The sequence below is a fragment of the Anopheles coluzzii genome, chromosome X, assembly GCF_943734685.1.
Source record: "Anopheles coluzzii chromosome X, AcolN3, whole genome shotgun sequence".
Classification (NCBI taxonomy): domain Eukaryota; kingdom Metazoa; phylum Arthropoda; class Insecta; order Diptera; family Culicidae; genus Anopheles; species Anopheles coluzzii.
Genome location: NC_064669.1, coordinates 8,272,967 through 8,300,145, shown reverse-complemented (window position 1 = coordinate 8,300,145; position 27,179 = coordinate 8,272,967). Strand labels below are relative to the sequence as shown.

General features: G+C 46.8%; 4 protein-coding genes across 4 annotated transcripts in view; 2 read left to right on the top strand and 2 right to left on the bottom strand.

Annotated features, from left to right (window-relative positions):
* The window catches only part of LOC120950971 (serine/threonine-protein kinase 32A), a 74,006-nt gene extending 72,050 nt beyond the window's left edge, over positions 1-1,956 (bottom strand). The window contains exon 1 of the mRNA XM_040369423.2: positions 928-1,956. The gene's annotated coding sequence lies outside the window, so the exon portion shown is untranslated. The remainder of the gene's footprint in view (positions 1-927) is intronic.
* Positions 1-27,179, top strand: part of LOC120958116 (dorsal-ventral patterning protein Sog) — a 247,514-nt gene that overhangs the window by 72,697 nt on the left and 147,638 nt on the right. The window lies entirely within an intron of this gene.
* LOC120950960 (xaa-Pro aminopeptidase ApepP-like) lies at positions 9,344-13,951 on the top strand. The gene is made up of 4 exons (XM_040369411.2): positions 9,344-9,795; positions 11,793-11,928; positions 12,012-12,516; positions 12,602-13,951. The coding sequence occupies exons 1-4, from the start codon at positions 9,716-9,718 to the stop codon at positions 13,840-13,842; spliced, it is 1,962 nt and encodes a 653-aa protein (XP_040225345.2). The 5' UTR covers positions 9,344-9,715; the 3' UTR covers positions 13,843-13,951.
* LOC120955339 (BTB/POZ domain-containing protein 3-like) lies at positions 16,523-21,320 on the bottom strand. Its single transcript, XM_040376165.2, has 4 exons — positions 20,618-21,320; positions 20,466-20,543; positions 20,272-20,355; positions 16,523-17,979 (listed from the first exon to the last, which is right to left on the bottom strand). Exon 4 carries the CDS (start codon positions 17,949-17,951, stop codon positions 16,791-16,793), a length of 1,161 nt encoding a protein of 386 aa, XP_040232099.1. The 5' UTR covers positions 17,952-17,979; positions 20,272-20,355; positions 20,466-20,543; positions 20,618-21,320; the 3' UTR covers positions 16,523-16,790.

Sequence of the window (27,179 nt, the reverse complement as noted above, 5' to 3'; positions counted from 1 at the left end):
CCACGTACAGGTACCGGAAACGGTAAGCGCACATGAAGCGAGTCAAATAAAAATGCACCAAATAAACTGTTCCACTCGGGCTTGCCCGGGGGCCCTGTTTCTGTTTCACCGTGCGGATCAATGCGATCTGCTCTGCTGTCTGTAAGGGGGCAAACGGCCACTACCGACATATTGACATAGTTTGTGCGAAAGGGGTTTTGTTTGGTTTTGAGGCGGTCGCCGTACCCTTGCGGCCCGAAGCCAAGCGGAAGCTCAGCAGCTGTAGCAGCAGCGCCAAAAGCGACAACTGGGATGGGGGGAGGGGGGGGGGGAGGGGCGAGTGACATAATCGTTGACCCCTTTCCCACAGTGTGTGTGTGTGTGTGTGCTCTGAGGAAAAGCAATAAGCGATAAGATAAAGTTTGCTCTGGGCTGCTGTTGTATGTTCCTTTTTTTTCTGTGGTGCTTTTTTACGTTTATTTCCCCCCCCCCCCCCCCCCCTTCTGTTTTGCTCCATTTGGTTTTAGCCCTATGCAGAAAAAGGCACTCCAGGGCACTGTCCTGCTGGTGGACGCGCAAATCACAAGTTCGGTTAAGCCGTGTACGGTTCAACGGTGACAGCATGCAGTGCACCAACTCCACCGTCCGTGCAGCCCAAGGAAGTGGCTTTATTTTTGGATTATTTTTTCTGTTTATCCTGAATAGCGCCTAAAGGTATGTAAAATTCCATTTTTTGTTGCTGTTTACATTTTGTAGCAATAACATATAGCAACATGATGCACTGTTGTCAAACGTCTCTTCAGTACTGCATAATTGGGGGAAGACTAGCAATTAAATCAATAAGTTACGGAAAATTGCATACATTTAGGCGCAGCAAACCCTTTCGAAATGAGAATTCTTTACTAATCGTGTCGTTTTTGCATCTCCTACGCTAGCTAGTTGCCATACCTGTGCAATGTTTCTTCCCTGCACCCTTCCAGCCGCGTTCGGTTGATTGCAAGTGTCACAAGTGAGTTTGATTGTGCTTCACTTCGAAGAAGAAAAACGCACTCCACAGCCACGATCACACCTCGATCACTTCAAAAACTCACACACACACACAGACACATACACACTAATGCTCGGTCGTACAGTCCCGCCGGCAGCCACTTGTTGAAGCGGGCGTACACACGCGACCCAGCACCGGCAGGCGGTTCGCACCAAACGGCCGGCACAAGAGCATCGTAGAGCGCACTTTCGCACCAGGCAGCACGTTCCCCTGCGCAAAAAAAAAAAAACACTACGTCCGGGTGCGAACCATTGCCCACGTCACGGTTCGGCCCCAAAACGCACCCACTGTCCGTGCGGCTGACGAGAGCTGCTGCTACAAACTGATGACGCGGGTACGGTAAAGCTTTAGCCGTTTGCGGGAAGCCACCTTTCGGCGTTTCGAACTGGTCGCGCACACTTGCCACGGCACACTGGTAAGCTCGAGCAGAGACTCGACACTGGCAGTGGCTGTCATTTCCCGCCACCGGTGGAGCTTTTACGACACGCTTCGGGTGCGCTTTCGGGCTACGTTCGGGCGGTATAGTCTTTTTCATCCTCGTCGTCGTCGTTGTGCCGTAAAACCCGAAGCCAACGTGCCATCTGTAGCAAGGCACGAGTGTGTGTGTGTATGTATGTGTGTGTGTCTGGTGCAGTGGCGAGTGTGAGTGTGTGTTTTTGGCGTTCTTTTTTGCTTTCGTAAGTGTACCACTTCTCACAGATCGTAACGGAAGCGTTGCGTTCGCTAATCTAATCGCCGTTTGATGACCAATGTCTTGGAGTCCGACTGGGAGAGGAAGGAGGGGGCATGGGATTGAGTAATAATTTACAACCGCATTAGCAGAATGACGGATGGCGGGTCCAGGGCCAGCCGGTTGGTGTGGTGCATTTTTATGCTTTCAACATCAAACGAATTTATGTAGGAATGTGCACCATAACGATACATACTGGCGGGCTGTTTAGTATAAGCGAATGTTGCATTTTTTTTTTTGCATAACTTCTGGCGCTGAAGAATGCAGGTTGAGGGTTTCTTCCGTATAAGTCAATCAACTCGCATTAAAAGGTCCAAAGTTTGAGCAATAAATGTTGAACCAATTTACATCACAAATTAGACAAGTCGTACATCACTAAGGTTTCATTGCATTAAAAATACACCATTCTGGCTCCAAAACAACGCCTAACGTTATGCAAAATGCATTGCAAAACAGACTAGCTCGAGTTTTGTTTAGATTCTCGAAAAAGCTAACCTAAAGAAAGGTTGTTGGCTTGACGGAAACAGATTAGTTGTACTCGTTAATTGGTTTTATGAATGATTTATTTTTTATAAGAAGATATTATTGCTTTTTTTACTTCAATATGTTCATGCCCATTGCTAAGTTAGGAAGAAGAAAAAAAACACTGTCCTCTGCAACAAAAATCTATTTTTAAAAGAGCCAAGCGCCCCCTAAAGTGGTGCCTAAAACATAACAAGCCTTGCGATTATGCCCATCGATAGCCTTAACGAGACAACTTTGCCATACCGATTGCAAAGCTTACGGGGGGGAGGGCACCTTTCAGTTGATTGTACGGTCGGTCTCGAGTTATGCAATTTGCAATCCGAAACCTTTTCCCCCCCTTGGCAATCCCAGTTACCTTAACGGCTTATCGGTTCCTCAAGGCTGCCGCCTTTCCCCGCCTCGTTGAACCAGAGCAACGAAGATGCTGAGCGGGAAGCCCGCTTTCGGGAGACACACGCCGGCCTTTGACCGTTGACCTTCCCGAAGCCAGCTCATTAGAATATTTTAATGAACGTGACACGAAGCACCGTATAGTTTGATCGATCCGGCCTTCGTTACTCTTTAATTTTCTTTCCATCCTCGGAACTCGGTGAGAAGCTTGTGTGTGTGTGTGTGTGTTCATTTTTTTAAGTTTAGTTTTCTGTGCGAAAGTTTTCCCGGGTGCAGTATCGTCAAAGTTACGTTACACTTTCGTGTCTAACTACTTTACCTTTCTGTACGCAAATGCTTTCAGAAAATTAGCAATAAATTGTACCCCCCCGCAAAAAGCACAAACCAACTTCCCTCAAAACTCACACTCACGTAGAAAACTAGCAATCGCATTGCAGCGTGCAACTAATTTCCATCCGGCATACTTTATGCCCTTTCATCTCGTCAGCTGTGTTGCGTAGATAGAAGAGCACCGATGATGCCCGAATGCTTCGATGGGGCTTTCCACCGCACGGATATTAATTACCGTTCTTTTCCCACATCGCACAGTCAATCGCGCGCACACACACACACACATACGCTCGCGCCCGTACTCATAGAAGAAGTAAATTAAAACCACCAGCAGAGGTGGTGCCACCGAGATATTAATTTCTGCAGAAAGCTTCATCGAACATGCATCCGCAGGAACCAGTTGATCGGCGAGTGCAATGCAAAAGAGGACACAATATTATCCCAATACACACACACACACACACGTACACACGTGTACATGGTACCCTTTTAAGTGCACGTCGCCGCAACACGGGCGGATAGGAATGAATAAATTAGTCACTGAAGAAAGAGTAAAAAAAAAACAAACGCAGAGAAAAAGGGAACAGAACAGCAACGAATAAAAGATGTGCCACGCATACACACACTGCGCCATGCGTGTATGATGGATATGATGGAACAGTGTGCGTTTCTTTTTAATTGCGATGAATGATAGCTCGCTTTTATTGCTGCCCACGGATGGCCGCCAGCGGGAAGAAGCAAGCTGCCAACGGGAAGTAAATCGAAAAATTATGAGCGCAATAATTGACGCTACACCGTCAACCCGGGACCCGTGCGGTTGCTTTACGGCCTTGCATGATGTTGTAATTAACTCTCTCGTGCTGTGTGTGTGTTTCTTCAGAAAATAAAATGCAAAATAAATCAACGTGCATCCTGATCTCAATTCGTAATTTTTAAGCTCAATTTCCCCCTTTAAAACGTAATTAAAATCAATGCAACTGTAGTACGTTATTTATGGATGGTCCCTGGAAGACCCTTGACCGTTCCGCAAAACAGCAATAACGCCAAACAGTAAGCAACAGAAGTAATTAGCACCGAACTGCATACCTCTCGGGCCGTCTCAGCCCCTTGCTATCGCACGCACACGCATTGCCTACCTTTAGGCGACCAGTGCGATTTTTGCTTACAACGCGGTGCATGCAGTTTGTTGTTTTTTTTTCGGCTTCTTGTGACCAATTGTTTTCATGATCTGCTGCCATTCGTTCCCGAGAAAGTCAGCGAAGAGAGGGAAAATAAAAACAAAAGCAAAAATCCGTGCAAACACTGTGCCCCACCGAAGCTCCGTCTAGTTGGTAGTGAATTTTTCTTTTTCGGCGCATAAATTACACTTTTCCAATCTGTGTGTCCTCGGCGCGCTAGAGTTGCAACAAACAAGAGTCAATAAAAAAACCCTCCCCCGGATAGCGAAACAAGCAATCGGCCTAGTAATAAAATAAAAATCCTCCTATCGTCAAACATTAATATTCATAACGTTTCGCATCAGCGCCTGCAAACAACATCAGCGTGCAAAGGAGAAAAAAAAGTGCGTTGGTAATAAACACATACACACACACACGCATATATAGATGAAGTAGTTTTCATGGGTGCATGGGTTTTGGTTATTAAATTTCCTATTTTCCGCGAGCCCGGCCGTGCGTCGTTTGTCATTTATTTGATTGACCGTAGGATGCAGCAGCAGATGCGGGCGGCTCGGGGTGTACGAAAATTTTATTACCCCGGCAACAGCCTCGCCAAACGTACCGTAATAATCGACAAATATGTTTGAAATGTTGATACATTACATGAGCGTATGTTTTCAAACCAGTGAGGCCGGTCAACAGTTGAAACACTGCCAATTGAACTGCAACTGCCCAAGCCAAACACAGCAAAAGTTCAATAGTATCTCGCGCCCGCGTCCAGATATTTAAATTAACTTCCCTGCCACGCCGGCCGTATGTTCTGGCGGGAGGGTAAATTTATTGACTTACCCCGGGGGCTGCAACGAGGACGAAGCCGGGTGGACGAAAAAAAAAGACGCGCTCGCACATCGAGCGCGCCTCACTACGTACGCTGCTAATGGAGCCGGTGGGTTTGGTTTGCTTGTTCGGTAGAGCTGTTGCATTTGCGTTTGCCTGCATTTTTCCGACATTAAAACAGTGCAAGCTGTTCGGGAAGGCAGCTCTCGTTTGCTCGTTCGTTCGAGCACGTGCGGGATAAAAGGGAGCTCGAATAACATTTCGAATTAATAATCACAATGGCTGGCTGGTGGTTCACTACGAAAGGAAAGGGAGGGGAGGGGAGGTAAGGTGGGAGAGTGTTTCACCATTCGAACCATAAATAGGCCGCTCAATTGATTCGGGGCAATTCCGATTGCCGCGGCTTGCTGGCGGGCAGTACGGACGAAAGTTAATAATTGGATATTTCCCGATTCGCTCCCAGCCGGATGTGTGGGGAGGCGGTGCGGCGGTTTGTTGAAAATAAGGACCAACGCAACGAGCAGCCAAGCACGTTCCTAGGCTAGATGAGTGTGTCGGGTGTGTGTGTGTGCCAAGACCATGTTCATTGTCGACATCACGTGCTGGCGTGAAGGATGCTTGCACGGGCTGTGCGGTGGATTGGAAAAGGATTGGCATAATATATGCGAGCGAAACCATTAATCTACGCACATAACTGTTCATTATGAGTAAGCTTATAGAGTTGCGACAGCTACCCAGACTGCCTATTCAAATGAGACAGCCAAGAAAGTGCACCATTTTCACTAACAACACGGTTAATTACAACGCGGGTGCAACTAGTGTTGGGTCAAGAGCGAAAGAGGTACCTCAATCGCTCCGCTCTTCTTATTGTGCGCGCTCCCGCACTGTCCACAGGGAAAACAGGTAGCTCCGCACGCAGCGCTGCACACAGGAGCGATTGTGCGATGCGCTCCCAGGAGCGAAATTTCGCACTTTACTGAGCGCTGCACGCAGGAGCGATTGTGCAATGCGCTCCCAGGAGCGAAGTTTCGCACCTCACAGAGCGCTGCGCAGGAGCTAGAAGATGTGCGCTTGAAAGCTTCGCACAGAAAATGATGGCTTGCATAAATCCAGGCCTTAACTTGCGGAATGTGAGCCGAATGCGCCAATTATTTTTACTCACCTGTTTGAAAGAAAATATTTGCTTATGATTTATGCATTCTAGTGTTGGGTAAAGTAGCACAATGAATGTGTGCGGTGCACATTTCGCACTGTGCGCGCTCTCCGCACTGTGCGCGCACTCCGCACTTTACGCACACTTCGCACAGTGCGCGCACTTTTCGTACATTCCGCACAGTGCGAGCACACTATACACTTGAGAGAGAGAGAGAGATAGAGAGAGAGAGAGAGATAGAGAGAGAGAGAGTGAGAGAGAGAGAGAGAGAAAGAGAGAGAGAAAGAGAGAGAGAAAGAGAGAGACAGAGAGAGAGAGAGATAGACAGAGAGTGAGAGTGAGAGAGAGAGAGAGAAAGAGAGAGAGAGAGGGAGACAGAGAGACAGAGAGAGACAGAGAGAGATAGAGAGAGAAAGAGAGAGAGAAAGAGAGAGAGGAGCGCATCGCACAATTGCTCCTGCGTGCAGCGCTCCGTGAGGTGCGAAAGTTCGCTCCTGGGAGCGCATCGCACAATCGCTCCTGTGTGCAGCGCTCTGTGCGGAGCTACCTCAAGCGCACCGCACACTTTAGAGAGCGAGAGCGCTGCGCTTCGCTCTTGCAAAAGAGCTACTTGACCCAACACTAGGTGCAACGCGTAATATGTCTTTATGACGCAAGTCTCCATACAAACGAAATTCGGAAGATTTTAGAGGCAAGTATATTAAAGTGTTGACAATAGAACAATCTCAACTGATATTTTGCGAATAAGAACAGCATTCATCATGCTTTAGAAAGATATGTAGAAGGAAGTGGACGTTGTTCGACAACTGCTTTACAGAGTCGACAATCGCAGAGCTTTTTGCGACAATCGCAAAAGTGTTTGCGACAATCGCAGAAATTTTTGCGACAATCGCGTAAGTTTTGGCGACAATCGCAGAATTTTTTGCGACAATCGCAGAACTTTTTGCGACAATCGCAGAACTTTTTGCAACAATCGCAGAACTTTTTGCAACAATCGCAGAATAATTTGCGACAATCGCAAAAGTTTTTGCGACAACCGCAAAAGTTTTTGGGACAATCGCTAAACTTTTTGCGACAATCGCAGATCTTTTTGCGACAATCGCAAAAGTTTTTCCGACAATCGCAGAACTTTTTGCGACAATCGCAGAACTTTTTGCGACAACCGCAGAATAGTTTGCGACAATCGTAAAAGTGTTTGCGATAATCGTAAAAGTGTTTGCGATAATCGCAGATCTTTTTGCGACAATCGCAGATCTTTTTGCGACAATCGCAGAACTTTTTGCGACAATCACAAAACTTTTTGCGACAATCGCAGAACTTTTTGCGACAATCGCAAAAGTTTTTGCGACAATCGCAGAACTTTTTGCGCCAATCGCAGAACTTTTTACGACTTATAGTGTCGAGTTTTGTAATACATGTAACAAAAGAAGCCAAACGAAGAGCCTTCGATAACTTATTTTTTAATGATGAGAAAGTAAATGTGTGAAGTGAAGAGATTCATCCTGGTGCTAATTTGATTGTAAAGCGTAGCTCCAAAACATTACTGACACTTTTACGATACATTTACGAAGACCTAAAGATAATTCACAAAGAGCATGAAAAAAAAACCAGAAAAATAACTAAATACCTTCCCTGCCAATTTCTTGGCAACATGACAGCGAAGGTCTTGGAAGCGTACTTTGGAATGAAACATGGAACATAGCGAAGGCCAGCTGGGGCATGTTTTGCGTGTGCTGGACCTATGCCCAAACCAAGAAACTGTGTAGACTTTGTTTGTACCTCTTCCGATGATAGTGTGCAGATAGTACTAAAGCAATGAACATCGCAGATTAGGACAAACTGAACTTTAGCGACTCACTGGTATATATATATACCTCGAAATGTGGAACTTTGGTTATGAAGGGCTTGGCAGGACTTTGGTTGATAAATCTAGCAAAACAAATATACAAACGCTAAACCTGGATACGACTTGTCCTCCAAGGTCAGCCTCTCGGTGATTTCCCACCAGCAACCAGTCCATCATCGCCACATACCGTATTGCTCCGACTAAAAAAGAACTGCCGGACCGGAAGCTGCCTGCTTGTGATTTACGAGCCCTGCCCAGGTACGAGCCCTAGGGCCTTGCAGATCCGCAACGACGTCGCAGGCTCTGCAGTGTCGCAGTCTCTCGCGCCTGCCCGCTTTTGTTTTGCTATCCGTCAATCAATGACCCCTTCGAAGAGGTGCGAGACCTTCGAAAGGTGACCTGGGCCACCTAATTGTGTCCGTCGTTCGTGTGTGTGTGTGTGTGTGTGTATGTGTGTGTGAGTTTATTTTCTTCTCTTCTTTTACTACGCTCAATACGTCCCCAACTTCGCAAAACACGCTATCAGATTCGATTGGTCGTAAAGGTAGAGTATAGCAAGAGACAAAGAAAAACAGAGAGAGAGAGAGAGAGAGATAGAGAGAGAGAGATAGAGAGAGAGAGAAAGAGAGATCTAGGGGCATGCTTGATGGATTTAGCTGGACACTTTTTTTAGAGTATTTTTTCGCTTCATTAGCATATATATGACCTACAACAGTGCTTTTAGCTGTCCACTACCTCTTTGTCTTTCGCACATGGATACGTAGAAACTATGTTGCTCTCTATCTCTTTCTCTCACTCCTTTCCTGCTGGCCGTAGCCTATTTTCATGTAGTTTCAGCGAAGGGGACAAAGGGGAGTTCATTTCAGGTTCCTTTTTAGCCCGAACTGACCTACTAAACCACTACCACTACAAGCCAAGGCGGACCTCCACCACCCAGAATCGATGCCAGCACTGTACCCCCTGAGGGAGTGTGTGGCAGGGTTGAAAGACCCGGCACACTTGACCAGGTGGCCGTGTGAGTGCCCGTTCCAACCTCAAGGTTACTGGATCGGTGCGAAGTATTGGGCCGCTTCCAGTGCTGCCTATTTCAGCTGCCTCCCACCCACCCACACACAGGATTTCAAATTCCACCAGTAGTTTGCGTGCCTGCCTACCTGTGTTTTCACTCTCCCGCCCTTCAGTCTCAGCCGCTCTCCCAATTGGTCACTCTCACTATCGCAAAAAGGGAGCGATACGCCGAAGCGAGGGCGGTCGGAATGGCTGAGAAGCTGAAAAAGCTGACCCACAACCGCTTGTGCGAGCGTTGGGCGTGCTGGTGGTGGAGATTGCGAGTGGTGGACCGTCACTCACAATTACCGAACCGTTGGGGTCTTTCTCTCGGCGTGTGTGCACGGGTATCGGGGGTTGACCGAACACACGCGTGCGACAACAGCGCCCGGGGGTTCGATAGGTAGTTGAGTTTCACACGCGGCCCGGTACGAACGCGTCCGGCTCTCACTCCCGTTTCAGTTAGTGCTGCTATCGTTGCTGCAGAGATTAGAGACAGTGTGTGTGTGTGTGTGTGTGTGCGGAGGTATTGTTTTGTTTTTGAAAGCATCATACACTACGATCCCGATCGACACAGACAAGCCCAGCCAAGATAGCGGCCAACGACGGCGACACGTCCACCTCAACCGGCCACTCGATCAACTTGGAGGAGCCGCGGAGGGGACAGAGCACGATGAAGCACTCCCGCCGCTACCTGGTCGGGATATCGGCCCTGCTCGTCCTGGTCGTCGGTGGCGGTGTCGCACTCGGACGGTAAGCCGGTAGCAGACAGTGTCCCCCCCATCGCTTCCCTCCCACGTGACTTTATCTCGCAAAAGTCAATTCCAGCAGCGTTCTGGTGCGGCTTTTAGTTGCTTTTCAGGCAAACTTCTCCAGCAAACTTCAACCGCTGTGCTCGAAAAAGTGTTGGGAAAACATTGTATAGTTCCGAAAGGAACTAGGTTCATTTGAAAACCTGTGATAGTTGAACAGTTCAATAGGAAGAGTTGTGTTCGGACCGTTTTGATCGTTCAGATAGTTCCTATCATGCTGACCTTCAATCGGTGCTACCGTTTCGACAATTTTTAAAACCTAGTTCCGACCGTTCCCAACTTAAATAGGTTTGCAATTTTGCGTCTTTTTTACGACAATTCCTATCCTACCATTCTCAGCGTTGTCATCGTTCCGACCGAACCTACTAGGTTCACAATGTTGACCCTAGTTTCGACCACTTTCAAAGCTCCGACAGCTCCAATCGTTCCCAGAGTTCCAATAATTCCTACAGTTTCGACCGAACCTACTAGGTTCGACATTTTGAACGCAGTTCCGGTCGTTCCGACTGTTTTGATCGAACTTACTAGGTTCAGCATATTATTCCGACCGGTTCCGACCGCTCCCAAGGCTCCGACAGTTCCAATCGTTCCTATAGTTCCAACAATTTCTACAGTTCTCACCAAAACTACTAGGTACGAAATTTGGCACCTAGTACCAGGACCGTTACGTTCGAACCTACTAAGTACAGCACATTGAACCTGCTGCCAATCGTTCCGACAAATCCGACCGCTCCCAAAGCTCCGACAGTTCCAATCCAATCCCAAAGCTCATTCAACTCGTACAGTTCCGATCGAACCTACTAGGTTCGACATTTTAAACCCAGCCGTTCCAGTCGTTCCAATTATTTCGACCGAACCTACTGGATCATGCACATTGAACCTACTACTCGGTACGTTTGTTTCGACGGCGGAACCGTTCCAACCGGCAAGGTTTACAATGTTGCACCTTTTTCATACAGTTCCAACGGTTACGACCGTTCTTATCTACCATTCTCAACGATCCGACCGTTGCGATCAAAATGATGAACCTAGTTTCGACCGCTCCTAAAGCTCCGACGGTTCCAATCGTTCCCATAGTGCCAACAATTCCTACAGTTCCGACCGAACCTGCTAGGTTTGACATTTTGAACCTAGTTCCGGTAGTTCCAATCGTTTTGCTCGATCGAACTATCGAACCTACTAGGTACAGTACATTGAACCTGCTGCCAACTGTTCCGACAATCTCGCCCGAACCTACTCGATACACAACTTTGAGCATAGCGCCGATCGTTCCGAAAGTTCCAACAGTTCCGTTAACAGATTAAAAATGATAACCCTAATTTAAACCGTTCCTTCTTGTTGAACCTTGATTCGACCTTGTATGTCTAATAGGTTCACTTCTTCAAACCCCCACTGCTCCGGCAATTCCGACCGGACCTACTAGGACCAAAATATTTAACCTTGTTCCAACTGTTCCAACCGAACCTACTGGTTCCTATCATTCCAAGTAAGGAGCGTAGCGAACCTACTAAGTGCGCATCACTACCTCAAACTCCTTCACTCTGCACTTTGCCTATCATTATCGGCAGATTAGGCAGCAGCCCCATTCAATCGTTCCTGTCCAAAGGGAGCAATCTCCTCTTCACAATCAGATCCCCCCCCCCCCCCCTCTTCCCTCCCCTGCCACTGTCCCGCTGGCGTTCCCTCGGGGTCCCTTGATTGGTATTGTTTTCCTGTCGTACTTATCTGCTTAAATTGCTGTCATTTTATTGGCCTCACTTGCGGCCCCGCCCGCCTTCCGAGATGCATCACGATAAGATGACAAGTAGCGGCGCGGTGTAGGGCCCCTTCGTTTGCCCTTGGAAGTCTCCCTCCCCGTCTCGTTCGATCCCTTCAAGCAAGTCACAGGCACGAATTGTTGCTCATTGATGCTAATGTGAGGTTCGTCGCCAACCGCAGGGCACTGAACAAAGATGACGAGCTGGCGGAGGACAGGACGCCCAAGTCGATGGACGTGATACTGGCGGAGATACGCAGCCTGATGCGGGACTACTCGATCGAGGCGTACATCGTACCGTCGGTCGATGCGCACAATGTAACGTACAACGCAACCCACCAACACCTCCCCCCCCCCCCCGCAGGCCAATCATGCGTCTCTTTCCGCCCCCATTTTCCCAGAGCGAGTACATCTCGGAGCACGACCGCCGGCTGCAGTACGTGACCAACTTTACCGGGTCGGCCGGTACCGCCATCATCATGCTGGGCAAGGCCGCCCTCTGGACGGACTCGCGCTACCATCTGCAGGCGGACGGCGAGCTGGACGCCGCCCACTGGACGCTGATGCGCGAGGGCCTGCCCGGGGTGCCGACGCGCGACGAGTGGCTGCTGGCGAACCTGTCGCCGGGCGCGCTGGTCGGCACCGACCCGTTCCTGATCGCCTCGACCGAGTACGGCCGGCTCGGGGCGGTGCTGGCCCAGCGCGGCTACCGGCTGATCGCGCTCGAGCGCAACCTGGTCGACATCGTGTGGAACAACCGGCCGCCGCAGACGGCCGACGAGCTGCTGACGCTCCCGCTCGCGTACAGTGGGCGGCGCGCCGCCGACAAGGTGCAGGCGGTGCGCGTGACGCTGCAGGAGCACGGAGCGAACGCGATCATCGTCAGCGCGCTGGACGAGATTGCCTGTGAGTGGGAGGGGAAGTCGAAGTCGGGAAAACCGCTGCCTCAAAACTAACAGCATGCATTCTCTCTCCCGCCCGCTCTTTGCAGGGCTGCTGAATCTGCGCGGCTCGGACATACTGTACAATCCGGTGTTCTTCGCCTACCTGATCGTGTCGCACACGCACCTGCACCTGTACACCAACGCGGACCGGATCAACGCGACCGTCCGGGCGCACCTCGCGTCCGAGGGCGTCGGCGGGCTGGAGGTGCGCGACTACCGCGACATCCTGCCCGGCATCGACGAGTACGTGCGGGGCGGCAACCGGCTGATGGTGTCCACCGCCTGCAGCCAGGCGCTGTACGCCGCCATCCCGGCCGACCAGCGGCTGCAGCAGTACAGCCCGGTGGCGAAGCTGAAGGCGGTGAAGAACGCGGTCGAGGCGGCCGGCATGCGCCGGGCGCACGTGCGCGACGGTGCCGCGGTCGTGCGCTACCTGCACTGGCTCGAGCAGTCGGTCGACGGTGGCAACGTGACCGAGCTGTCCGGGGCGGCCCAGCTGCACGACTTCCGCCGCCAGCAGGACCTGTTCGTCGATCTGAGCTTCGCCGCGATCAGCGCGTTCGGGCCGAACGGGGCGATCGTGCACTACAGCCCGTCGGAGGACACGGACCGGCCGATCACGCGCGACGGCATCTACCTGATCGACTCGGGCGGCCAGTACCTGGACGGCACGACGGACGTGACGCGCTCGGTGCACCTCGGCGAACCGACCGCCTTCCAGCGGGAGTGCTTCACGCGCGTGCTCAAGGGCTTCCTCAGCGTCGCCGCCGCCGTCTTTCCCGTGCGCGCCTCCGGCACCACGTTCGACGTGCTCGCGCGCAAGGCGCTGTGGGACGTCGGGCTGGACTATGGGCACGGGACCGGGCACGGCATCGGTGCGTTTCTGGGCGTGCACGAGTACCCGCCGTCGTTCGTGTCGAACAGCGCGTCGCCGAGCAACCAGGGCCTGGTGGAGAACATGTTCTCGTCGAACGAGCCGGGCTACTACGAGCCGGGCCAGTTCGGCGTGCGCATCGAGGACATCGTGCAGGTGGTGAACGCGACGGCCGCGACCGTGCCGCACGACTTTAACGGGCGCGGCGCCCTCACCTTCCACACCAACACGCTCGTGCCGATCCAGCAGCGGCTGATCGAGCGGGCCCTGCTGTCGGCGGCCGAGCTCGCCCAGCTGAACGCGTACCATCGCCGGGTGCTGGAGGAGGTCGGGCCGCTGCTGCTGCAGCAGAACGACCCGGGCGCCCACCAGTGGCTGACCGAGGCGACCAAAGAGATGGTCGCCGCGAGCTAAGGGGGTGGGAACCGGGGGGAATGGAGAGCTGTTCGGGGTGTGTGTTCCTATGTACAGTAAGCGTCAATATAATGGCGAAGACCAATTATAAATAACACCAAAACGTGTACTTGTACGGCAAAACAAAAAGATTTTGGGAAGGGTTACAAGACTCTATCGGGAAGGGGATCATCCACAAGTTACGTACCGCGCTAAGGTAGGCTTACACTTTGGTTTGGCTTTGTGGCAACATGCTACAAGGACTCCCCGGGGCTCCCACACTGTCTGCACGGATCTCGCCAATCGAACTGGCGAGGACAAGTCCTCAGATGTCCATCTGCAGTTGTGTGAACAGCTCTCATCCGACTCCGAAAATCTCGGAACCGACTTCGAAAGGTAATTCCGAACACCATTGTCCGGAGTCGTGCGGAATCGTCCGGCGTAGTGATGTGCTCTCTGAAGCGCACCCACGACTCCGATCCGATTCCGGTTTTTGTTAGTCTGATTTCGACTCTGGCGAAACCGGAACCAATAATTCTACCCTGAGTCGTCCAGATTCGGAGTCAGCCGGAGTCGGTGTCATTCGGAGTCACGCGTAGTTCGAGATAGAGTCATCCAGAGTCGTAGTCGTCCGTAGTAGGAGTCGTCCACAGTCAGAGTCGACCGGTGTCAGCCAGAATCAAAATCAAATTGGAGTCGAAGTCGTCCGGAGCTGCACGGATTTCTTGTAGTTTTTACGAATCTGACTTAACATTACCCATTCAGACAACCTAAACTCCGGACCACTCTGACTCCAGACTACTCCGGCTCAGGGCGACTCCGATTCCGGGCAGAACTATTGGTTCCAATTTTGCCCGAGACGGAATCGGACTGGTAGTAGCCGGAATCGGAACCAGCCAGAGTTGAAGTCGTCCGGCGTTAAAGTTGGAGTCGTCCGAAGTCGTAGACGTCTGAAGTAGGTGTGGTCCGAAGATGGAGTCCAAACCACAGTAGCAGAGTGGGAGTTTTTGGGAGTTACTCCTTATCTCTTTTTTTTTTTTTTAATTCAGGAGGAACGCTCCAAAAAGCCCGTATTGCTTAAGTGTAGCGTAAAACATTACAATTAAAGGCGCTACAATCCAAATTTGTTAGGAGACATCACCTTCTCTAAGCCATGGAAGAGCACCTTATTCCGGATGTACTAGGACGCTTCGGTTGTATCTAACCCAGTCCATGATTTTATAGTCCTATAAACGTAGCAAAGTTCGCGTAGCAAAGCAAACGGGGTCGGTCCCGTGGTACAGTCGTCAACTCGAACGACTCAATAACATGCCCGTCATGGGTTCAATCCTAGAATAGAATAGAAATGCCTATCCGGCTGCGTGGTAATGAACTAAATCTCGAAAGCCTGTATAGGCCGGCATGCCCGCGTAGGACGTTATGCCAAATACGTAGACGAAGAAGACGTAGCAAAGGTCTACATCATTCTGTTTCAGAGGTCCAGTTCGGTGGTCCATATGGCATTGCAGGGGTCTGTATACTTTGCATCCCAAGCTTTTCGTTGAAGATAGGCTACACCTTTCCAGCAGTAGTGGTCCGAGTGACATGACGCAGGTTTGTATCGTTTGAATTCCCAGGCCTTTCGTTGGATATAGGCCTTTCCATCAGAAGTAACACTCCCTTTTTGGAAACGCTTACCAAAAGAGTGTCACGTCAATTTCTGCTGGACGTCTTAGCGGTTCAATATGTTGTTTCTAGGCACGCTCGCAGAGTGAGTTGGGTTGCAAATGAGTCTCCAGCTGCCCTCAACATGCCGATCCATCAATCCGTTGCGTAATTCACTCGCTAGTGTAATTTCGATATTCACTAGCGCATCTGGCGGCAGCTGGTGGAAGCTTTTTTTGGTCATCGAGGGATTTTTTTTTCGAGGGTCGTGCCGGATCTCAAAATTAAGTAGTTTTTTCCATCTTTTTTTGTCATGAAATTGAAACATTCACACGGATCCATTGTTATCCATTGAACGAGTTGAATTATACAATAGTTGAAATTGTTTGGCAAAATGCTTCGGTCAGCCACCGCCAGATGCGCTAGTGAAAATCGAAATTACACCACGGAGTACGATTAATGTAGCCCGGCCTTAAAGTTTCAAAAATCGTATAGAGCAAGGATTGAGACTTACTAATAATGTCTTCTTCTTCTTCTTCTTCTTCTTCTTTGCCACAACAGCTATTGTACGGCGAGGCCTAGGCAAGCTGTGCAGATGTGCAGATGCAATGTTGGGCTTAGCTATCAGTGACTTATTTACACTGTCCGTCCGGGCTAAAAACCTGGCAGTAAGTGCTAGGCGAACTAGAGTGAATTTTGAATGTTTTATGTGTGATTTAATGCCAGACAGTTTCGAACGTTATCTTTGCAACGTTATGATGATGTGTGCTCGAACTAAGCTATCAATCATTTCCAAGTGCTCCTGAACTTTTCCACCAAAACCGATGTACCAGCACAACCAACGAGAGGTTTTACGATTGCAAATTTGAGCAATTCTCGGTAGAGCTGCTTCATTGGACGATTTCCCAACAGGATTTACCACCAGAGGCAATATATGTAATTCGTTTTGAAAGCTCAATTCATTACCCTAAGACGCGCCCAAATTGAGATCCTATTAAATAAACATTAAATAAAGACTCATCGCTCATGGTAATAAAGACTCGTTCAAGCATCAAACTTCATAATTGATCGCAAAAAATAACATCATTTTTTTATTGTAAGATACAATTTCGTTCTCCCGTAGCAAAGACAATTCACTCTCGTTAGGGGAGGAGGGGGCATTCCTTTTGTTTTAAGACTGTTGCCGGTGGCGACCTGTACGTCCTGTGGGAAGCTACTCGCACGGAATGGGGAGAGCCAACACCATGCGGCAAAAAAGAAAGAAAGATCATTTAGCAAATAACACAAAAAAGACACACACGGCCCAACGGTCAGCCCTATGCGGTTCAGTCCTTCGTCCGGCCGTCGGTACACTCCTTGCAGTAGAGGTGCGCCACGCCGATCGGTTTGCGATCGTTCGGATGGTACGGGATGCCGAACTTGATCGTCTCGTGGTAGATGCGGGGATCGCGCATCAGCAGCTGCTTGCACTGGGGCGAGGTGTTGATCGCGATGCGGTAGTTCATGCGCGGCGTCATGATCACCTCCTCGAAGAACAGGTCCGCCACGTGCACGGTGCTGACCGAGCTGTTCGGGAACTCGAACACGTCCGAGCTGATCTCGATGTCCTCCTCGTAGATCTTCAGCTCGACCGACACGACGTTCGCCTTGGACAGGATGTAGACGCCGAACCCGTACAGCGACAGCGGGTTGTCCGACATCAGGGTCAGCTTGAAATCGTCCGCCGTGCCGACGAACCCCTCGCTCATGTTCTGCCCGAACACGAGCAGCTTCAGGCAGCTGTACGAGCGCTTGGTCTGGTTGACCAGCACGCGCAGGTCGTCCACGTCCATGAACGGGTTCGCCTCCTCCCAGATCTCGAGCGCGCTGCCGAGCTGATCGTCCGTACAGTTGATCGAGGGCGAGGCGAAGATCTTGTGCAGCGACTCCCGGTCGATGCTGACAAAGTCGACGTGATTGAAGTAGTAGAGTGGATTGTTCTGGATTAGCCGCAGGCAGGTGTCGTCCACCTCCGGGTAGCCGTAGTACCGGTTGCTGCTGAAGATCGACAGCGCGCTCGTCGGCTTCACCTGCTCCTGCAGAAACATGCCGATCTGGTGGTGCAGCTCCCGCAGCATATACCTTTGCGCGCAGTCGAAGATGTCGCGCAGGTTGTCGAAGGTGAGCTCCACCTGCTGGCAGTACATGTAGCGCAGGATCACCAGAAACACGTCCGGCTCGACGTCCTCGAGCGTCACCTCGTGCTGCTCTGCCTCGACGAAGTTGCCGAAAAACATCACGTAAAAGTACTCGGACGCCATCACGAGCAGCAGCTTGTGGGCGTGGATGCGCTGCTTGCTCGCACCGACGATGAACGTCACGTCCGAGCAGAACTCGTTGTTGACCATGCCCTCCAGCCGGGAGCTGATTGTGTCGCTCGAGCCGTAGCTGAGCGCGCGGCTTAGGATAGCCCCGAACATGGCGCCGTCTGGTCTCGCGGTTGCCATCTTCTCGATGTGTGTGTGTGTGTTTAGTCTGAAGAGAGAACCATAAAAAAACAGAGAATCAGCATTGAAAGGTTGAGGCATTAAGCAGCTTAAAGATGCATCTATTTAGAAACGATAACAAAACTTTGAAAAAAAAGTTACCAACACTACCACAATAAGGTACCGTTCTAAATGGTGGAATCAATTCTCCCTTTTTTTCCGCCATAGATATAGATTATAGATTTAGTACTACACAGCCGGGGAAGTTCAGTACTGTTCTGTGAGGAAAGATCCATACGGGGCCTAAACCCTCGACGGACATGTTGTTAAGTCGAAGCGAATTGACGATTGTACCACGGGATTCCCTGGAGCACTTTTCTTCCTTTTGAGCGTGTTCATCAAAGTATTCTGCTCTATCGCCTTTCCTGTTGACTATGCCATCTAGTCCCTTTCGCCACCTGGTATAATGCCAACGCTCTCACCCCTGATTAATGTAACACTATTTCGTTTAATCCCCCCGGTCCGGTCTGGTGGTACAGTCGTCAGCTCGTACGACGTAACAACATGCCCGTCATGGGTCCAAACCTCGAATGGACTGTGACCTCATTCGTAAGACTTGACTGACTGAGCTCACTTCACTAGTCGGTACAGGCAGGCCTAGACCAACAACGGACCAAACAAAAATGAGTTCTACGATGTGTTTGAAGCGGCACTTACAACTCCTAAAATCAAGACGGAACAAACCGTCGTTTGAAATGGCCAAGCTTTATGTTTTTGCTCAAACCGAGTTTGTAGTTTTTGTTTTATAGTATAAGCAATGGGTCATGTTCAAATATAGAGCTGTTATAGAAGTCTCAATTTCAAAACCGCAAATCAATTATCAAATCGATTGATTGAATATCAATAGTGTTGTTAGTGAAAAAATATACTCAGTTTTTTTTTGTAAAAATGGAAGCAGAGGAAAAATGGAAGCGAAACGAATGAGGAAGAATGCTTATACCAGATTTGTTCCTATCAGTTCAATGTGGTGCTTCTTTATCGCGATCAGATCAACGGCTGTCTTCCGCAGTTCGCATTACCCCCTTTATATTCGTTCACTTCTTCTTAGGGCAATAACATTCTGCCCCGATTCTTACAGATATAGAGCCAAAACTGTGGTTTTAATTTTATGCACGGCTAGAATACTCGAAACAATGTTAAATATTTAGGAGAAAAACACACTATGCTATTTGATATTTGAATAACTGTTTTACCTTTAGGGCAATAAATTGTGTTTTAATTTGGAATTTCTAAAGATAAAATATCCTGCTAGTTTCTCCAATCTACATTTGTTTTGCTCACAACTATTTTGAAGTTCTTTCTACCTGTGCCATCCACTTAAAAAACAGTGGAACCCTTTATAACGAGCTTAATCCGTTCCAGTAATTCACTCGTTATACCAAAAACACGTTATGCGGGAGGCTCTTTTCTATGCATTTGAATGAAAAATGAAATAATTGGTTCCACTTTGAGTAGCTTCACTTTGAGTATCAGCAAACAAAGATGAAGATGAATTAAACACCCATCGTGCTGATTGTGATTATGTTTCGTCCAACGTGTTAGTGTCACAATTGTTAGAACGAGAAGTTCGATCGATTTCGATTCTAGGGTGTTGTGACACAGAAGTAAAAATAATGACAATTTTGTAGGCTATCCAAAAAATGTAGGCAAAATCCGCGCCAAACGCAAAATCCGCGCTAGCTGTAACAGCTCTGCCACTGTTTTAGCTGGTGAGCTAGTCGGTCGTGTAAATGTATTGAAGGACCAAGGAATCTAGGTTTTGCCACTCCACTTCAAGGAGCTAGTTTGTAAATCCGGTAAGACATACTTGGCATTTTAAACGTAGCCAGTAACATGCCTATAGCCTCTCTATTGTACCTAGATCATTGCTGGAGTATAGCTGGTATGAGACCCGGTGCAACGCCTCCTTATGGGGACAGAAGTCGGTTGTACGGTCTGCAGTCCCTAGTCAGCAGTGGCCGCTGAAGCGCACTAAGCGTCTTCATAGCTTCAATCCTGCTAAACTACATTGATGCCCCTTCGTTGCTCTCGCCGATCCCTCTCTACATTCCTACGAATCCTCTACGGATTTGCTCATTAGATTAGGCATTAGTAGTTAAGTTATCACTTGGAATAGCTTCGTGGCGAACAAATAAGTAGGAACATTCACATTGATTAAGTCCCTTCCAAAGATGGTCTGTGTGACCGCTTCTCATCTCTATACGCAGTGCAATCGTGTCCTAACAGCCCTACCATTCTGCATTCTGCGCTCGTTCTCACGCCCTACTGCCCACGAACTTACCTATTTGTGCCTAGACGCTTCACTGTCTTCAGTGACACCCTGCTCCACGCGGAGTTGCACAGCAGTGCCCGGTCCTCCCGGGAACTAAAAACGAAGAGGCAGAATGTGAAAATGTTTTATGTTAAAAGGGGCCCCGCTTCGGTTGTAGTGGGAGAGCGGCGCAATAATGCAAAAACCTCCGGCAAGCCCCGTACCTTCACCGCTCGTTTCTGCCCGTTTGACGCCGTCCCCGGGTTTGCAGGCTTTACATTGGGGCAGCAATGTGAGGGATGCTAAAAAAAAAATAAAAACAAAACTGCATTTGTTAGTTTGTGGCTCTTTTCGCCTCGCTCCAGGCATAGCTTACCCGTCGCCTGGTTGGAAAACTTCCCGCTACCTCCGGCGATACTTCAGTCTTTTATATTCCGTCGATCGGTTGCAGGGGCCCTTGCTTCGGCCGCTTGGCTGTTGGTCGGTCCGAGCTGGCGGTGGTGTTGTGTTGAGTGTCGACCTCTTGCTTTGTCTCCCGAGCGGGCAACAATCCGTCCGGAACGTCGCGGATTGTCAATCGAAAGCGCTGAGCGATTTGACGTACGGGCGAGATGTTTTGTTTACGTTTTCGGGGGTGCAGTCGACAAGCGCATCGCCGTGCACCGATAGTACGGGAGGAGATTTCAGCTTCGGGAAACAAGATGCAAAACACAAGAACTTCTTCGGGAAACAAGAATCTTGTCACTTTCTTCCACCCGTGACACCGATTGCAGTACAGTGCAGGAAGGTTCAACTGTTCCAAATTTACCTATTTAACCTATTATTTGTTTTCACTGTTGGTGAGGCTCTCTCTTTCTTGCTCGCTCGCTCGCTCTGTTTTGAACCGTATCCCACCACTTTGACAGTGTACAACATTGTTTTTCTCGCGAAATTTACCCCGGCTGCGAAGGGTGAAGCTTCGTTCGGCCCAAAGTGGGTTTATTATACAGGTGGGCTTATCCCGAACAAATTGACAACCGGGTAAAAGTAAGGCTCAGCCCTCTACGTTACATTGGAGAAGCGTTACATCCCTTAAAATATTCCCAAGCAACATTTTTACTACAGTTTTGTCATCCAGGCGACCGACCAGTGTACAGGCGGTCCCCGAGATACACGGTTAATGGGGACCGAAAACGGCCGCAAAATACCGCGTATCTCGAATTTCCGCGTAAGGCGAATCTCGTAATTTCCAGCTAAAATATCACAAACTTTCGTGTAATTTTGCAAGTAGGGGGCGGTTTTAGTCACTTTATGAGTTATTTGATATGATTCTGACTGAATATAACTGTTTTAAACCTTTTGAAATAGTTTTGAACATTCGATCAAAACGGAAATTATTTGGCAATTTGCAATTGATGTGTCAAATCAGTACAATTTGCTCAAAGAATTGTCAAATTTAGAAAACCGCGTATCTCCGAATCCGCGTATAAGAGGTACCGTGTATCTCGGGGACCGCCTGTACATTATTTGAATAAAAAATATTTTAAATTGAGATGAAAAAAAAGTTAATTGCTGTAAGATGAACCGATTTCAAGGAGATTTAATTTTAAAATAACAATTAAATAACAGGTTTAATATTTTTCATTGTTGCACTATGATTAATGAAAAAAGTCTGAAAGAAGGAAGCTCATGAACACCCCAAAAGCTTTCAATTGGAGTAACATTTTCTATGATTAGAAAATATAAAATATTAAAATATTTTTAATTAAATTATATATATATGATATATATATATATATATATATATATATATATATATATATATATATATATATATATATATATATATATATATATATATATATATATATATATATATATATATATATATATATATATATATATATATATATATATATATATATGATATTTAACGGACTGGCAGACGAAGGCGCGAGACCGTGAGCGGTTTCGGACACTCCTGAGGCAGGCCAAGACCGCAAAGCGGTTGTAGCGCCGGATAAGTAAGTATATATGAAATATAACTATTACCTTTTCCGATGTTCACTTTAGCTCAACATCTTCCCGTTCGCTTCATGCCGTTCGTCGTCTGCTGCACCACGTTCAGTGCAGACTACTAAGCCGCAAGGCTCATTGTGAAAATTTCCCGCCAGATGGAGCTACGTTCACGACGCCTTGCACGCGCGCAGCTCTAAGGGAACAAATCGGCTTCGGCTTTTCTGTCACCGTTCTCTGCAGTGCCTGCCTGCTCGGCACCGTAACAGCATGGAGCACCGTCCACAAATCTCAAACAAGCGCACTCCCCCACACAACAGATCCTTACCAGTGTGCAAATAGAGGGAGAAAGTATATTGAAAAAAAAACAACATGCAAACAAAAAAACACATAAAAAAACAACCGAACGTTTTTTTTGTTTCGTGTGACTCTTTCTCTTTTCGCTTGTTCAGTTGCTCGTGGCTTGTGCTACTTAATCACACTCACACGTTTATCTAATTTTTGTTTTGTTTTTGTCTGTGTGACAGATGCGACTGCTCCTGCTTATTCTGCTCTCTTGCTCCATCAACTACTTCCCTCATGGGTCCGTTCTATTTACCTCTCTCTCTCTCTCTCTCTCTTTCTTTGTTTTGTTTTCGTGTTTTGTATTTTGACACTGTACACACTCTCACCCCATTTTTCTTACATCGGTAATGTTTCTTGAATAGCTCTATTTCATTTGCCTTTAATCGAATTTACGGCATTTCTTTCTCTCTTCTTCTCACTCACTCTCTCGCTCTATGTTTATCTATTTTTTAAACTGCATTTCTCTCTTTTGCTCCATTTTATTGGCTCCCACACTTAATTCGCTAAAAACTGTGTTTTTTCTTCTTCTACTTCTAATACTGCTCCGTTTTTTTTGCGTTGTGGCACCATGTTTACTAATCTTCTTTATACTCTTGTCCTGTACGTTGTCAAGAAACGCAATGTTGTCACGTGTTTTACCACTTCACACTTTTTTGGATCTCTTTCTCCTGTTTGCAAATTTGAGCTCTCCTAGCTACATAATGCTGCCAAAACTCTCTGGTTTTACTTTTCTTAGTTTTTTCTTCTTCTCTTTCTCTTTCTCTCTCTCTCTCTCTCTCTTCTGCTCCAATAATGCCATAACATGAAAAAGCAATTTTCAAAAAAATCCTCAACCAACAATTCTTCCACTAACTGTATCTTCTCTCTTTTCGCTCGACCACCTTTCCCGTACCCCGTAACCACACCTGTGTGCGTGTGTGTGTGTGAATGTGTGTTCTTCTTCCATTACCCCTCCACCTTCCTCCATCTGCACAGGTTTGTCAGAGACAAGCGACTATTTCTAGACCACGTTTTGTCTTGCCGTTAGCTAAACGGTTAGGGCCACCGGAACGCGAACGTCATCCGAATGTTTGTCGGCGGACCCCGGCTACTGCCCCATCGGCCCGAATCGGGGTTGGGGTCTAGGGGATCAAAAGAGAGGGAGGGAGAGTGAGAGAGAGAGCGAGGAGAAAGCAAAAAGAAAATGGCAATTGGTAATAGCCTCGATTGTGGCCTCACCACTATTATTCGACACAGACACATTTTCGCCTTTGCGCCAATTTTACAAACCACACAGATTTCGATCGATCGAGTACTTATACATAAAATTATATATATATACACTCACAAACCATCTCGTACACATATTTGGTAGTGCGTTCGCGTGAAAAAAACGGAGCCAAAAGGTATGGTAAGCTCACAATTTCAACTTCCACTAAAATTCACCTATTTGAACTTATTCTAAATCGGGCATACCGATCTCGAAAGCTTTACTTATACATCTAATTAATATTCATAGCTCTAATAAACAGCGCTCGAAATGCCCCAGTGAGCAGTTCCGCAGTCTTCTCTTCTTCGCAAACAAACAAAAAAAGTAAGAAAGCACTTTGCTAAAAAACAATGAAAAAAAAAAAAATAAACCATCGACGGTGGAACTGGTAATCCTCGATCTCAAGATGGCCACGCCAATGCAGGAGTGTGAAACAAAAAAAAAACAAACAAACATGACAGCCACTGGAGTAAACGCGTCAGCCACTAGTGGTGATTGGCTACTGCAAACTTTTACAAACACACGTTGGTGGATACAAAATGGGTCCAAGGGTGCATGTGTGACAGAGAGGGGTGTTGCAACAAAGAAAAAAAAAATGTCCGCATCACCAACGGTCAATATCATATCCTTCGCCGAGCGGGAACAAATTAGAAAGGGGGAAAAGTGCAACAAAAAAAGAAGATATTATCCAGTCGTATTCTCATCTTACACACTGGTCGTCATTATTCAACAGAAATATCTACGGAGAAGAAGTTATTTGACTAGTGATAACACAAGTATCTTCTTTGCTGAGGTTTCAGCTTCATTTTTTATTTTTATTTTATTTTTGTTATTGCTAGTAGCTCAATAGTGAAAGTTTCTTTCTCTCTCCTTTTTTATCGCTGTTTAAAAGCCTGTTTTAGTAATTGATTTTCACCGCCAATTGGTTCAACTAGCAGGCTTGCGCTGACAGGTTCGGATCCTTATCTTCTTAGCCACGTATCACTCTGTCATTCGTTATCACTTTCGCGCCTTCTATCCTTCTCTCACACCGACGCATTAGTATCTGTCTCTCTCTCTATTGCTGAAAAAAGCAGCAACAAACACCAAACGCTTGTAAACGCGTGTTCGTTTCAATAGCTCGTGTTTTTCGCAATTATGACGTCACAACAGCTACACTTCAAAACAACACTACTTTTTTTTTGGGAACGAAGCAAACCGTCACCGAGGGTGGCATCCTTGCACGATGCAGCACACAACAGCACAGCCAACTTACTTGCTGTCGGCCGCTTTTATTCCTGCCGCTCCTGCCGTTTGAGGGGCGCACTTTTGTGCAGTCTACTAACTCCCGCAGTCACTTCCATTTCCATCAACATAGGGCGCTCAATTAAAGCTAAACAACATTGAATAAATAAATGAATTAAAAAAAAACACTTTAAACCCAAACACGCTCACACCATAAGGCACAGTGAATTTAAATAAAGCTAAACTGTCACGATAATATTTACTATGCAGCCAGTTGCAGACAGGGAAAGAGGTAGCGCGTAGAAAGGGTGGGTGGGATTGTAGAAACAAAAAACAAAACAACAACAAAAAACGCATTTGCGCCTGAAAGGGCAAGAGGATTGTGCGAGGGTCGAGTGAAAAACTAAATAAATTATTCAAATATTTACATTACGATTCGCAACAAAAGCTCACGAAAAAAAAACAACATCAACCCCGTTGTAGCGCGTTTTACTTTCTTTTTGTTTGTTTGTTTATAAAGATGTTTTGAAGGTTACACGAAAGATTAGAAAAAGGTAAGAAAGGTTTTGTAGAGTAATAATTAGCAGTTAACGGTCTTTTTTCTTTTCAAAATTCAAACATATGTGCACGCACCCTTTCGTCGTGTATAGCGCGCGTACAACAAATGTGCATTCAAAATAACCCCTTTCGCCGAAGGTAAAAGGGTAAAAGTAAGGCTCAGCCCTCTACGTTACGCTAGCGTTACGCGTAACGCCTGTTAATCACAAACCCAAGCAACATTTTTGAACGTTTGTTTTAACCGCCGTGGATGAACAAATTAATAGATAATCATGTCTTATTATTGTTTACTTTTATATGATAATTAGAAAAGCTTTGTTGATAATTAGAAAAGTTGTCACAACTTCAAGAATTATAATTTTAACAATCTTATAAATAAAAGATGTAAATAATACAAAAAATGATTATTTTTTTATTTACCTAGTTATTGATAAAGTAGTATAATGAAATACTTACAAGTATTTATTAATTTCATTAACCTCATTTTAAAAAGAGCCTATGCATCTAAAGTAATTTTTATTCAAAATGGCCAGAAACATAGATTGAAAAGGTAATAGTTATATTTCATATATACTTACTTATCCGGCGCTACAGCCGCTTTGCGGTCTTGGCCTGCCTCAGGAGTGTCCGAAACCGCTCACGGTCTCGCGCCTTCGTCTGCCAGTCCGTTAAATATCATATATATATATATATATATATATATATATATATATATATATATATATATATATATATATATATATATATATATATATATATATATATATATATATATATATATATATATATATATATATGATATTTAACGGACTGGCAGACGAAGGCGCGAGACCGTGAGCGGTTTCGGACACTCCTGAGGCAGGCCAAGACCGCAAAGCGGCTGTAGCGCCGGATAAGTAAGTATATATGAAATATAACTATTACCTTTTCAATCTATGTTTCTGGCCATTTTGAATAAAAATTACTTTAGATGCATAGGCTCTTTTTAAAATGAGGTTAATGAAATTAATAAATACTTGTAAGTATTTCATTATACTACTTTATCAATAACTAGGTAAATAAAAAAATAATCATTTTTTGTATTATTTACATCTTTTATTTATAAGATTGTTAAAATTATAATTCTTGAAGTTGTGACAACTTTTCTAATTATCAACAAAGCTTTTCTAATTATCATATAAAAGTAAACAATAATAAGACATGATTATCTATTAATTTGTTCATCCACGGCGGTTAAAACAAACGTTCAAAAATGTTGCTTGGGTTTGTGATTAACAGGCGTTACGCGTAACGCTAGCGTAACGTAGAGGGCTGAGCCTTACTTTTACCCTTTTACCTTCGGCGAAAGGGGTTATTTTGAATGCACATTTGTTGTACGCGCGCTATACACGACGAAAGGGTGCGTGCACATATGTTTGAATTTTGAAAAGAAAAAAGACCGTTAACTGCTAATTATTACTCTACAAAACCTTTCTTACCTTTTTCTAATCTTTCGTGTAACCTTCAAAACATCTTTATAAACAAACAAACAAAAAGAAAGTAAAACGCGCTACAACGGGGTTGATGT